General features: G+C 44.3%; 4 protein-coding genes across 4 annotated transcripts; 3 read left to right on the top strand and 1 right to left on the bottom strand.

Annotated features, from left to right (window-relative positions):
• The first annotated feature begins 48 nt into the window (after positions 1-48).
• E1B28_006981 (uncharacterized protein) lies at positions 49-990 on the top strand. The gene is made up of 3 exons (XM_043151689.1): positions 49-160; positions 217-664; positions 721-990. Exons 1-3 carry the CDS (start codon positions 83-85, stop codon positions 771-773), a joined length of 579 nt encoding a protein of 192 aa, XP_043009769.1. The 5' UTR covers positions 49-82; the 3' UTR covers positions 774-990.
• Positions 991-1,853: 863 nt separating this feature from the next.
• On the bottom strand, positions 1,854-2,759 carry E1B28_006980 (uncharacterized protein; the record flags this gene model as incomplete). The annotated part of the gene is made up of 1 exon (XM_043151688.1): positions 1,854-2,759. The coding sequence occupies one exon, from the start codon at positions 2,757-2,759 to the stop codon at positions 1,854-1,856; it is 906 nt and encodes a 301-aa protein (XP_043009768.1).
• An 876-nt stretch (positions 2,760-3,635) lies between these two features.
• Positions 3,636-4,181, top strand: E1B28_006979 (uncharacterized protein; the record flags this gene model as incomplete). The annotated part of the gene is made up of 1 exon (XM_043151687.1): positions 3,636-4,181. The coding sequence occupies one exon, from the start codon at positions 3,636-3,638 to the stop codon at positions 4,179-4,181; it is 546 nt and encodes a 181-aa protein (XP_043009767.1).
• Positions 4,182-4,255: 74 nt separating this feature from the next.
• On the top strand, positions 4,256-4,549 carry E1B28_006978 (uncharacterized protein; the record flags this gene model as incomplete). Its single annotated transcript, XM_043151686.1, has 1 exon — positions 4,256-4,549. One exon carries the CDS (start codon positions 4,256-4,258, stop codon positions 4,547-4,549), a length of 294 nt encoding a protein of 97 aa, XP_043009766.1.
• Between the last annotated feature and the right edge of the window lie 8,807 nt (positions 4,550-13,356).

Below are 13,356 nucleotides of genomic sequence, written 5' to 3'. Positions count from 1 at the left end.
TGACTCTGCGTGACATGACTTGTGAGGTCACAGGTCTGGTTATAAACTAACGCGTGGTTTCGCCTCTACCCCCACAATCATAATGGCTACGACTCTTTCATGCAAACTCCAAAACATGAATCTGGAAGAGACAAAGGATGAAATAGATCCGCCTGAGGGTGTACGTTTATTGCTCATCCTTCACAGTCAACGTTATCTGACGATTTTTGGCACTAGCACCTCACCTTCCGTTACATGTTTGAACACGAGCCCTTCGAAACCCTTCCCTTCGAATACTTCCCATGGAAGGAAGTTGATCACTATCCACCAATTTTCGACTACGGCGTCGCCCTTACCACAGAAGAAATTCAGGAATATGCACGTCGGGAAGTTTTTGTTGAAGGGCGCGAACCTCCTTGCGATTACTCTGGCGTTCTTCATGGTGTGTTACGAAAATTGAATAACGAATTCGGGTTGGAGCCTGGACGGAGGATCAATATCGGTGTCCCTCACACAAAGATGGGGAATGTAGTGTTATTAAAGTTCCTCGACAACTATGTGTGTCCGTTGTCAGGGGAAAAGGTGGACTTTGTTGCTGATGGGCTGAAGAAAGCATTTGGGAAGGTGCCGAAGTGGTTTTTGAGTCATAATAATGAGCGGTTCAAAAAGAACTATAACGTTCCTGGTGTGTCTTCCTCAAGACAGGTTGTTTTGCCTTACTAACTCGCCTGTCACCTATAGATTGGAAAATCGATAGATGGGAGGCACAATTAAAGAAAGAAGGAAAAATCTGACCCACCATATACACCCTTTCCACTCGTAATACATATATGCCGTCGTGTTTTCATTGCTATCTCGCCACCCTCGCACGTATTCGTGTTCCAATTGTACTTATAGGTAACCTCTCGCCGTTATTTCCATTACTTTTTCCATTTGTTTGAAACCTTTCAGAATGAATCAGTGTGTAATACTTCGTCGCTTGTCTTGCAACACGATAGAGCGACCGGGTCACTCATGCAATGTTCAAACTTCAGAGTCAAGACCGAGTGGCATGAGTCTCAAATGTACATCAAGTCTATGTACACTACTATTCTGGTTTCCGATGTGCAAATGACAAGGATATGCAAAATTGGATAAAACTTGGTCTTCCCGTTTATTTGTGGGCTCGGCAATTTTTTGTAGGATCCGTAGACTACACATGAGCTTGTATGTACAGTTGTAGCCACTGAATCACAAAGGATATGAAATGAAATTTAAAATATAGCTCAGATCTGGTTGTGATTACAGCGTGACAGCCCAGGAACGGTACATTCCGGAATATATCTCAAAATTTTAGATACGTAGTTAAGTGTAAACGAAAACACTAGCATTAAATACAAGGTTTCAGAGGCAGGGGAGTGAACGGTAGTGTGGAATAAGCCAAACGATACAGCAGAGGTCCCAAATCGACCTGTAAGCGAGACGGCAGTGAGCTGGCCTGGCGCGAGCTTTGCTACTTGCCGAAGTCTTGCCGGACGTGACGATACGTGACAAAACGCTTTGCACTTCTCGAATCACCCTCGGACACTCCGAGGTTTCTTACAGCTATCCTAAAATCCTCATAAATTCAGGTTAACGTTTTGAGTACTATTAAAATACTCTAGTCAAATTTTTGATACGGTAAGTGGTGTGTGGAAGTGGTACTCGAAAATGTTGCATATCCCTAAACAGAATAGTAGTCGTTCTTTGTCAGATATGGTTTCTATTTGCCGAACCTCTCAAGTACCTATAAAAGTTCAAAAGACGCGCCACTGTATCATCGAACCTGCGCGTTGAATAGCCTCTGAACCGTCGATGAGTGCTGCAGCCGTCGTCTTCCCTCAAAACCGACCATCTTACTCCTCAAAGCGGTCCACGAAGAGCACTTTGATTCGACTTTCGTCCAACACTCGGATCCTCTCGAGCAGCTCAGGACCAATAACAAACTTCCCCCCAACTTTCTTTCCCACCGCAGGTCGCACGAGATGAAATTCCTTCAAAGGATAGAGTGTGAGCTGTCTTGCAGAAACTACCTCTAACACCCGCTCCACAAGTTGCGTGTTCAGCGTGACATGCGAAAATTCAAGAGAGAGGAGGTTGAGTTTTGGGAGGAAAGTGTTAGGATCGTTTTGGAGTCTGTTGAAGAGTGTCGAGATCATGTCGTTCGCCATCAGAGTGAGATAGGTCGGATGATCGTTGTCTGCTCTGCCCATGACGAACTCGAAATGAGTCAATTCAGACGCGGCTTGCAGAACATCAAATAGAGGGCTGCATGGAGAACTTGTTAACGTTTGGAGGACAGTAAGGCGCATCCGTTTGAGCGAAGATGAGGATCGCCGAACCATGTCGAGGAAGCTGGATCCGGGCCAGTCCCTGCATTGTATATTGCACTCTTTGAGCGAGGGGATGACAAGGGATGCGAGAACGCCATACAACCACCTAATGTCAAAAGCGTAGGAAGTGAGGGATAACTTCTGAAGAGAAGGCAACTCGACCTCCCGAAGCTCCCGAGAGGAACAGAGTAGGACAAAATCTCCAATTGTCAAGTTCTTGAGGCGCCCGCAGGCCCGTGCAAATTCAAAAAATTGATTCAAGCCAGAATCAGACGTGATTTTTAGGACCCTCCATGTCGTTAGTTGTGAAAATGGTAAGCCACAGTGGTGGAGCGACGGGGAACGAATGGTCACCGTTGTAAGCTTAGGTGCTTCCCGGAGAGCGCGCCGAAACCACGGCCAACGAAATTCATGATGAAGATACCCCATGATCGGGGTGAAACACCTGCTGCTACGGGTCCGATAGGAACACAGTACCCGAAGCTCCGTTCTGAAATATTCATCAGAGAGCTAAAGAAGAGAGGGCGAGTACGACTAGGCTGGTAAAATAAAGAGAGGTTTTGGGTTCTGATCTGTAGTCTTGAAGATCGATGGTTTCGAGACTGGAAGAAAGGATGGATATAAAGTAAACCGTCTCAGAGACGACTCCGTATGACACTGCAAAATGTCGTTCAGTCGGCAAAGGTCCAGACGTCCAAGGCTAGATAGGTGACATATTCACAACGGCAAATGCACGTTGGATGGAATGCCACGATGGAATGCCCGAGGATACGAAACTTGGCCGCTGGGAAATTCCTGTCTAGAATCGCGGTCCCGCAGCTGGACTCCATTACTGAATGTTTCCTGCTTAACCGAGTCGAGGCGAGAGACTCTATTTATCTCCGCTGCCGATCAACCAGGGTAACGGCGTTCAACTAACAGATAGACGGTATTAAGCAACAAATCGTGATTACCGCTTTCAACTCGGTACGATATGGACTATACACACCGTAATTGTGACAAACGTATCGATACGGTATCGAACAATGGCGCAGGCGAAATTTGGAATCGATTCGTAAGGGGGAATCCAAGACGAGGCCTAGTACGATGGGCTACCCGATGAGCGAGCATTCCAAATAATGCTATACATCTCAACCGATTCACGCGGCCCACAAGATTGTCGGAATCCATGATACGAATGAATCATCTACTGTTTCCACCCTGGGTTGCGATACCGAATCGAGTCAAGCTTGTAAAGGATAAAACCTGCAGTACGGCTCGACATCCATCCATCCATCCAATCTTCGAACCAAATCAAAGTAAAAAATGGACTATCCTCCTATTCCGGGAACATCGCAGATCCCACAGTCCATGATAGCTCCTCTCCCTCTTGACGACACTCTACCCGCTGCTCTAACGTCTCCGAACCCGCTTAGTGTTGGTTCCAAATCTATATTCGCCTTTTGGAATTCTGGGATTTTCGCCCTCCCACCGTACCTCTTGCAGAACGTCCTCGCTTGGTACCGCCGGTATTCGCCATTGGGGTGGAACATCTACGTCTTCGATAGGGTAGAAGGGTCGCCTCTGAACGTCTCACGATACATCGATACGACTTCTCCTTCAATCATACCGGCTGCATTCACGAATTCCCAACTCGATGGATCATTCGTCGGACAACACACATCCGATCTGGTTCGTTTCCCTCTCCTCCTCAAATACGGCGGTGTCTACCTCGATGTGGGCATCTTGCAGTTCGGTGACTTGAACTGGCTATGGGAACAAGTCGTCTGCAACCCCGAATCGCCATATGATTTTGCAGGATACAGGATGGGAGCCCTGCCAGAGAGGTATCTGTCCCGAACTTTGCCATGATGTGCGGCCCTGATAATCCGCTGGTGTTGCGAGCGCATAAGATTTTGTTGAAGGTGTGGGAAGGAAAGACGACTATGACTGGAATGCACAAGCACCCGTTGCTTACACACGTTCCGTTGATGACAGTCCCGAGTAACTTTGTGATGGAGTGTGGAGAAGGGGAACTGGTTGTTGATGATAGTTTCATGACCGACTATGCAATTCAGATACAAGCAATTGGAGCTGCCGCACGATGGCTGGACGTTGAGGACGGTTGGGATGGTCCAAAGTACCTTCGTGAAAAGTCGTGGCTGATCGACATGCTCGAGCAGGGCTTTCTTCCTGATCAGATGACAGGTTCATCAGAGAAAACCTACTTTACTAATTAGTACTAATTAGTAATAATTAGTAATAATCTGTACTAATCCAAAACTAATTTCTATTAATTTGTACTAATCACTAATTGACACTAATTGGCACTAATTGGGCAAAAAGTTATATGAGTTTTTCCATAAGTAATCACCCAGAAAATCATACTTTATATATTAGTAGTAATTAGTAATAATTAGTAATAATCTGTACTAATCCAAAACTAATTTCTATTAATTTGTACTAATCACTAATTGACACTAATTGGCACTAATTGGGCAAAAAGTTATATGAGTTTTTCCATAAGTAATCACCCAGAAAATCATACTTTATATATTAGTAGTAATTAGTAATAATTAGTAATAATCTGTACTAATCCAAAACTAATTTCTATTAATTTGTACTAATCACTAATTGACACTAATTGGCACTAATTGGGCAAAAAGTTATATGAGTTTTTCCATAAGTAATCACCCAGAAAATCATACTTTATATATTAGTAGTAATTAGTAATAATTAGTAATAATCTGTACTAATCCAAAACTAATTTCTATTAATTGATACTAATCACTAATTGACACTAATTGGCACTAATTGGGCAAAAAGTTATATGAGTTTTTCCATAAGTAATCACCCAAAATGGTAGAGAAAACCACACTTTATATACTAATCACTAATTGGGGCAATTGGGGCAAAAGGTTTGCATAGGTTATTACACAGAATTGCAGGGGTAAATTAGATTTATATTAGAAGACAGTGTAGTAAGAGTTTCTATCACTGAAGACATTTACAAAGAAAGCAGAACACTGGTCTAAAACAGTACTTGAAGTCCATTCTGATGGTACTACTAGGCCAAACTATTATTTTTCGCTTTTTTAGCATTTTTTTGCCTAGGGGGGTCAGCTGTCACTTCTAAGGTCCAAAAATTGGTAGGCAGGCTGTTACATATATCCAGAACATTCCCCCAAATTCCCTGTGATTCAATATTTGATTTGCCTTCTTTATTGAATATCTATTATTTCCAATATTTGGGCCTAAAATATTTTCATTTATATTGTCACAGGGAAACATCCTATCATCAATCTGATTGTGGATTTGGATTCTGCACCCAAAAACACATACTACCACCCATCTCACCCATTTCTATCACCTACCTTACTCAGACAGTGCTGGATTGATCAGAAATTGAATCACACCAGAGTATCAATTCTGGGAGGGGTGGGAGAGCTTAGCTAACCTCATAGTCAAATTCAGAGGGTCAGGAAACCCTAGAAACCAGCCCAGGATTACACAAAATAGATCAGTTTTCATTGAAATAAATGGATATTATTTCCGATATTTTGGAATAAATTTTATTTATTTATAGTGCAGTAGGGAGACATCCTATCATCAAGCTGATTAGAAATTCGAGTTCAGCACCCAAAAATACATAGTTCTACCCACCTCCAATATTTTTATCATCAACCATGGTTATACAGTGCTGAAATGGTTAAAATTCTGGCCAAACAATGATATCAATTCAGGGAGTGGTGGGAAAAAATAACTAAGGCCAGAATCAGATTCAGAGGGTCAAAGAATCCTAGAAAACATCCCAGATGAACATGGATTGAATCAGTTCTCATTAAAATACATAATATACACTGTTTTGCAACACAGTACAAGCACTATCTCTTCAAGGAGTGATGGGAACAATTAGATAAGCTCAAAATCGAATTCAGGGGGTAGAAAAACCCCCAAAACCACCCCAGAATCATCTAAATTGACCAGGAACTGATGAAATACAAGTTACCGCTTATATGGGGTACCCGCCGGTGTAACACAATCATAACTGCTAGCACCAGGTTCAATCCCGGTCTAAGGAAAATTATAAGTATAAGCACCGTTACTACTATAACCTTATTGTAACTCTTTAATAGGATATATATAAGTATATCTATTATATTTGTATGCATAGTGGACTTAGAAAAAATTTCGGACTTGAAAAATTCCGGACAAGTGTAGTTCTAATACTAATAAATGTAAGTAAGTAAGTAAAATTAGTTAGGTTCTACTCCAAAATATCATAGTATAGTATACTAATAAAACAGTACACTATGTAGTACATAGTATACTAATAAAATAGTACACTATACAGAAGTATGTACAATTTATTTACCTACTAATGCCTACTAATTAGTATGAATTAGTATGAATTCATACTAATTAGCACGAATTAATTTGATAACCTAGCGAATTCATACTAATTAGTACTAATTCATACTAATTGAATTAGTGCCAATTAGTATCGATTATTATTAATTAGTACTAATTCATACTAATTCATACTAATTCATACTAATTCATACTAATTAATAAATCTGGATTTTCCAGATGTTGGAATGGGAAGCGTCAATTCGAATTCGAGTTACTGTCCTTGGGAATGCCGCAACCACTGGAGTCGTGGGAGAGCGAGGAGCAGAAACAGGCTTGGGAAATAGTTGAGAGAACAGTAGGAGGGTGCTGGTGCTTGAAGTTGGCACATGGGATATCGGGAAAGTTTTTCGGTGACACGTTGGGAATGCTCTGGAGGAGGTACGACGGGAGCGATCGTGTGGAAGGGACTTATGCAGGGTGGATGCGTTGGGCGGAGGTGAGCTGCAAGCAGGACAATCCCACGAAACCGATGGAGATGCCGGTGTTTGAGCCTACTATGGTGGGGAGACTCGCAGACCATCTGTAGTATTGAAAGCGATTTCGTTCGACGACGCTGAAGATATCTGGCGTCCTAAGTAGATAGCGTCGACTTCAACATACGTGGGAGATAATCGAATAATCCCTTACCAAGGAGTTCTCCTTCAAGATTGATGTGTTTGCCTCAATCTTCTCCACGGACACCACTTCATGTTCATGTCAATCTGCTTGCAACCAATATCTCTTCAACCAATCGATACCTCAATCGGCGACTTTTTCTGCAAAGGATTAGTCGTATCTGCAGAATTAGAAGTCGCCGAAAACATACCTGTACAGATTCGGTATTCGGACCACGGCCATTGTTTCTAGAACCATCCTCATTTTGCCTAAAAAAAACGACAGGTTGGGCATTCACTTAGATCCACGAGTAGCAAAACAAACCCACCAATCTCGTTAAGATGTGTTTGGTATTTTGTTCACAAAGGAAAACATCATACGTGGGAGATAATCGAATAATCACTTACTATTGAGGAGTTCTCCTCCAAGTTTGATGTGTTTGCCTCAATCTTCTCCACGTACGCTACTTCATGTTCATGTCGATCTGCTTGCAACCAATATCTCTTCAACCAATCGATGCCTCAATCGGCGACTTTTTCTGCAAAGGATTAGTCGTATCTGCAGAAAGAGGTCGCCGAAAACATACCTGTACAGATTCGATATTCGGACCACAACCATTGTTTCTAGAGCCATCCTCACTTTGCCCAAAAAAATGACAGATTGGGCATTCAACTTAGATCCACGAGTAGCAAAACAAACCCACCAATCTCGTTAAGTTGTGTTTGGTATTTTGTTCACAAAAGGAAAATACCAAAAAGAACGATTCTAGGTGCGCTCCTGAGAAGGTAAATTGAGGATTTCTTCGGGATGGAAGCTAAGACTTACATGCTCTTGAGACTTTGCATGTTGTAGATAGGTTGATCGAGGATTAGAGCAGATGAGATGTGTGCTCACGATGGACGAGAGAAGGTGGAAGAGGGTGGAAAGGGATGGAAGGGAGATACGAGAAGGATGGGGTTGCCGGAGGCTGGCCACCCACCCGGTGTAAGGACGTTATGAGCAGCAGGTACCTGAACGCCCCAAACGGAGCACCCGCTCGACGTGCAGGGACCAAGACGAAAAGGGAACTGTACACCCACCGGATAGCGGGTGGGAGGGCCCTCAGTCTGAGAGTGGAGCCGTAAGAGTAATCATATAAAAGGGAATAAACTTAATCTAATGTATCAAGTAAAGAGTCCCTATCAGCTACGAAATCTAGTACAGAGTTGGGTATTCTATGTGATACACGGTAGGTTTCGATTGAATCAGACATATGTTTATGATTAGCCTTGTAGGCATGATAAGTAGAATTTGTAATGATTTCTTCGACACGGCGCCAGTAAAGAAGGAAAGCGAGCGACGTCCAACCGCCGGTTTGAGCCACAATCTCGGGAGGAACTCTGGCTAGAAGGAGTTCGACAGCACCACCAATACGGAAACTATGACCCATGATATCATAGAGTTCAGCTAAAGTCCAGATGGAGCGACAGGTGTCTAGGAAAGTCTTCTTGGTGAGATGGCAAGGAGAGCCATTTTCGTCCGTGAAGGCAAATAATGAGAAGGAAGTAGGAATCTTATCATTGACTTTTAGGTGATTGCGAAGGGCCTCAACTGGACAGATGCCATTGGCATCAAGGGGTCGTGGTGTGAGGGAAATGGTGCCACCTTTTTCCCGGGTAGATTTAGTCCAGGGTATGCTGATGGAGCTGTGATGCGCAGTGTTGAATAGAGTGTAAGAACAGAGAAACGTCGGAGTCCGTCGGAGCTCCGGAGTGCGAGAGAGTGGCTAAAGAGAGTATAACCTCAGTGACGGTTAGACACTTGTATTAAGATATAGTACCTAAAGAGAGTATACTATAGAGGATAAGATGAGTACTTCTGAATATGGGAAAAGAAGAGAAGACGACTTACACCTCAGTGACGGTTAGACACTGAGGTGTGGTTGTACGTATTCAGTAACTATATAGACTAACGGAGATTAATACCACGTGTTTATTTTGATATACAACACTCCCCCTCAAGATGAACACTAATCAAAAGTAAGTCCGAGCATGGATGCGAAGCGTACGAATTTAGCCCGAGACAGGGACTTCGTAAATGTATCTGCAATCATTAAGTCGGTCGGAACATAAGATAAAGAAATTTGTCCTTGTGAAACTGTTTGACGGATCCAGTGGAAATGAACGTCTATGTGCTTTGTGCGTGCATGAAATGTAGAGTCCTTTGATAAACGAATAGCACCTTGATTATCGCAGTATAAGTCCATTGCGTTGGATCCGCTGTCGGCGTTCGGTAAAATCGGTCTTAGCTCGGATAACAACTTGTTGAGCCAAATTGCTTCTTTGCCGGCGTGAGTTAACGCGACGTATTCAGATTCCGTGCTGGAAAGCGTAACGATAGGTTGCTTTTTCGTACTCCAGGAGACCGCTCCGGATCCGATAAAAAATGCGAATCCTGAGATAGAATGGCGGTGTGTGTGTGACGCCCAATCGGCATCCGAGTATCCGGACAGGTATAATTTGTCTCCTCCGAGTTCGAGCTTAACATCCCGAGTTCCTTTCAAATAACGGAATACACGTTTAACGGCGTTTAGGTGAGTTGTTCGGGGAGATTCAAGAAATTGAGAAAGGGTATTAATGGCGAATGTGATATCCGGGTGAGTCATGATACTTGCATACATCAGTGAGCCAATTGCTTCACGATAAAGGGATTTTTCGTCGGAGTTTAATGGATGCGGTGATACGGCAGGAGATTCGAGACTAAGATCAATTCCAGGTTCCATCGGAGTATCCGCGGTCCGAGCGTCCTGTAGATCCATACGCGTTACAATTTGGTCAATGTACGCATGTTGGTCCAGGTAGATTTTTCGGGTTTCTCGGTTCCGGGATGAGCTCATTCCTAGAAACCAATTAAATGCACCAAGATCAACGAGTTCGAAGTGCTCGCCGACTTGTTTCTTTGCAAGTGCATTAGTTTCTTTGGAGTCCGCGATGAAAACAAAGTCGTCTGTAGCGCTGGCTATAATGCTCCAAACTGTACCATCAAATTTGTAGTAAACGGCTTCATCTGCATTACATTTGGTGTAGTGCATGGTTCTGCAAATTTTCTCCTCCTTCGCTCGGGTCCACTCGTGTGCTCCCTGCTTTGTACCGTATAAGGATTTCTTAAGTCGGCATACGATTCGCTTTCCGTGAAGGTGGGTTGGAATGGATTTAAATTCGGAGTAGTACGGAGGAAGTTCCATGTAGATTTTCTGGTCCGGTGGCAGTGTACCATAGAGATAGGCGTTTTTGACATCTCCGTGGTCAATTTCGGCTCCGAGACTTGTGGCGACTGCAAGTAGTGTACGGATCGTCGCCGGACGCACCGTCGGAGCGAATGTATCCGTGTAGTCTACGCCAAATTTCTGCGTAAAACCCTTTGCTACTGCTCTCACCTTGTACTTGGCAACTTTTCCTTCGGAATCCCGTTTTCTCCGGAGGATGCATCTAGATCCGACGAGATTGACACCTTTGGGTAGCTCTACTAGATCCCAGGTTTCCATCTTTTCGATCTGATCGTATTCGGCTTGAAAGGCCGGTCTCCAGAGTTCCGCTTCGGGTCCAGTCAATGCTTCCTCTATACTTGGTTCGTCTTCTACGGCGACCATCGCTTCCGCAATTAATTCCTCTAGATTGAACAGGACTCCCCCTGGTTCTAATCTTTCCTCCTCATCTACAAATCCGGCGAACGCGGCGTCCTTTCGGGGTTTGATATGATGAGCCTTCACATTCATGTTGTTCATCATTCTCCAACCACCGGGTCCGGGTTTCGCAGCTGTTGTTCTTACAGGACGGCGATTTATTTCGGGTTCCGGAGCTTCCGGAGGCTGTTCCGGTTCGGCTTCCGGAGTTCTCGGCGGTGTTGGTGGTGGAATAGCTGCGGGGACTTGTGGCGTACTGGAAATGCTCGGATTGGACTCGGAAAAATTCCTAGAGGTTGGAAAATCAGGTAAGTCTGTCTCCCCCTCAATGTGAGCAGTTCCAGGTTCGAATTGTTCGTCTTTGTTGAAGACTACATCCCGTTCGACCGAAACTTTCCGCTTTTCGGGCCAGTAAATTCTGTACCCTTTGGTTGCTTGGTCATAACCAACAAACCTGCCTTCCTTTGCCCTTGAGTCTAGCTTTCCGGCTTCTAAGTCCTTCACCCACACTTTCCGTCCCCATTCTGGTACTTTTGCAATGTCCGGTTTTAATCCGGTTCCGGCTTCCAGCGGAGTTTGATCATTCTTCAGTCCTCTATGACGAAGTCGATCTTTAACCCAAAAAGCATGGTTAATTGCTTCGGCCCACAAGTTCCGGGATAACTTGGCACGTATCAACAGTGCGCGAGCCATGTCCAGTGTTGTCCGGTTAATCCGTTCGGATCCGCCATTGGATTGCGGCGAATCGTGGGCTGTCAAATGACGAATGGTTCCTCTAGACGCAAGATAGTTGTCAAATTCTGTAGACAAAAATTCTCCGCCTCGGTCCGCTCCGAAAATTTGGATAGGTTGGTTCCGTTGAGTCATCATCCATGCCTCATACTCCTTATACTTCTGTAGAGCTTCTGATTTATGCTTCATGAAGTGTACCCGCGATTGCCGAGTGTGTTTGTCGTGGAAAGCAATGAAGTAATTGTGACCACCTAAGGATTTAACGGGTGCGGGTCCCCAAACGTCGGCCGTGACTTTTCCGCCAACAACTGGTTGGAACGATTCTTCTTCGCTTTCCTTCGGAAATGGCCTCCGAGTAATTTTCGCTTTGACACAGTCTTCGCAAAATTCTCGAGGTGACTTCGGATCAATTCGGATTCCGGTGATCATTTCATGTTTGATCATGTAGTCAATGTCGTCATAGTTGACATGGGCAAGAATCCGATGTGCTTCCATATGACTTAGAGTAATGTCCGGAGTAGATGATTCGGCAGCGTGAGCATGATGATCTGTGATACGATAGAGATTTCGGATCCGGGGAATTCGGCCGACGATTTTTCCATCGGACGTTTGAATAATGCATGTACTGTTGTGGATTGTAAGTTTGCATCCGGCTCGGTCCATGCTGCTGACAGAAATAAGAGTGTAGACCATTTGTGGACAATAATAGATGTTCTTCAACGTAACTTTCGTCGGACTTTTCCCGGGTCCCATCGGAAAGTAAACCTGCATGTTCCCCTTGCCTATGGCATTAAAAGATCGTCCGTCGGCGGCCGTAATAGGCTCCGGAGGAATTTCGACGTAATCACTTATACTATCGCGATCTGGGGTAAAATGGCTGCTTGCTCCACAGTCTATAATTTTATCGGAGTCCGTGCGGGTAGCCGCGTTGGCTGTATGTTCGCTTCGGAAATCCGACGTAATCCGGTGTTCGGACGCTGCATAGTCCACAGAACTAGTAGCTAAGAGCGCAACTCCGTCGGACTTTTCCTCCTTTTCGGCTACGTTAGCACCCTTTGCAACTTTCTGCTTCTCTTTCGGCAATGCCTTAAACCAGGCAGGCGCACTATCCGCCTTACCTCCTCCTTCGGCATAACAATCAGTCTTGATGTGACCCTTCTTGTTACAATTGTGGCAAGTGGTATCCTTGTGGGGATTTCCACTACCTCCACCTTTTCCGCTTTTTCTGCTACGGTTCCCTTTTCAGTTTCCGTCGGATCCGCGAGCTTTATTAAAGGAAGCTACAAGTGCCTCCTGCGACTTCTTCTCCTCCGCCTGCATTAGCGATTGGTCATACTCACTTTCGAGACTTGATAAAAGTACTTCAATATCGACTGGTTGACTGCTGTTTCGGGCTATAATGGAGATCGAGGTGAGTACGGGTTTGTACATGGCGGACGATGATAGGGAACGAGTGATGTTAGATGTAAACATAAGGTCGTCAACAGGGTGTCCCATTTCGGCCAACTTTTCTCGGAGTTCCTTCATCTCCGTAATGTGATTCCGGAGGTTTCCGCCTTCCGATAATCGCATGTTTTGAAGTTTCGTCAATAAATCGGCCGCTATAAGCGATCTGCGATTTTCATTGACATCTATAAGCTTCTTCCA

Source organism: Marasmius oreades, chromosome 4, assembly GCF_018924745.1.
Source record: "Marasmius oreades isolate 03SP1 chromosome 4, whole genome shotgun sequence".
NCBI classification, from domain to species: Eukaryota; Fungi; Basidiomycota; class Agaricomycetes; order Agaricales; family Marasmiaceae; genus Marasmius; species Marasmius oreades.
The sequence above is the reverse complement of the archived record's forward strand: the minus strand, read 5'-3'. Positions and strand labels throughout refer to the sequence as shown.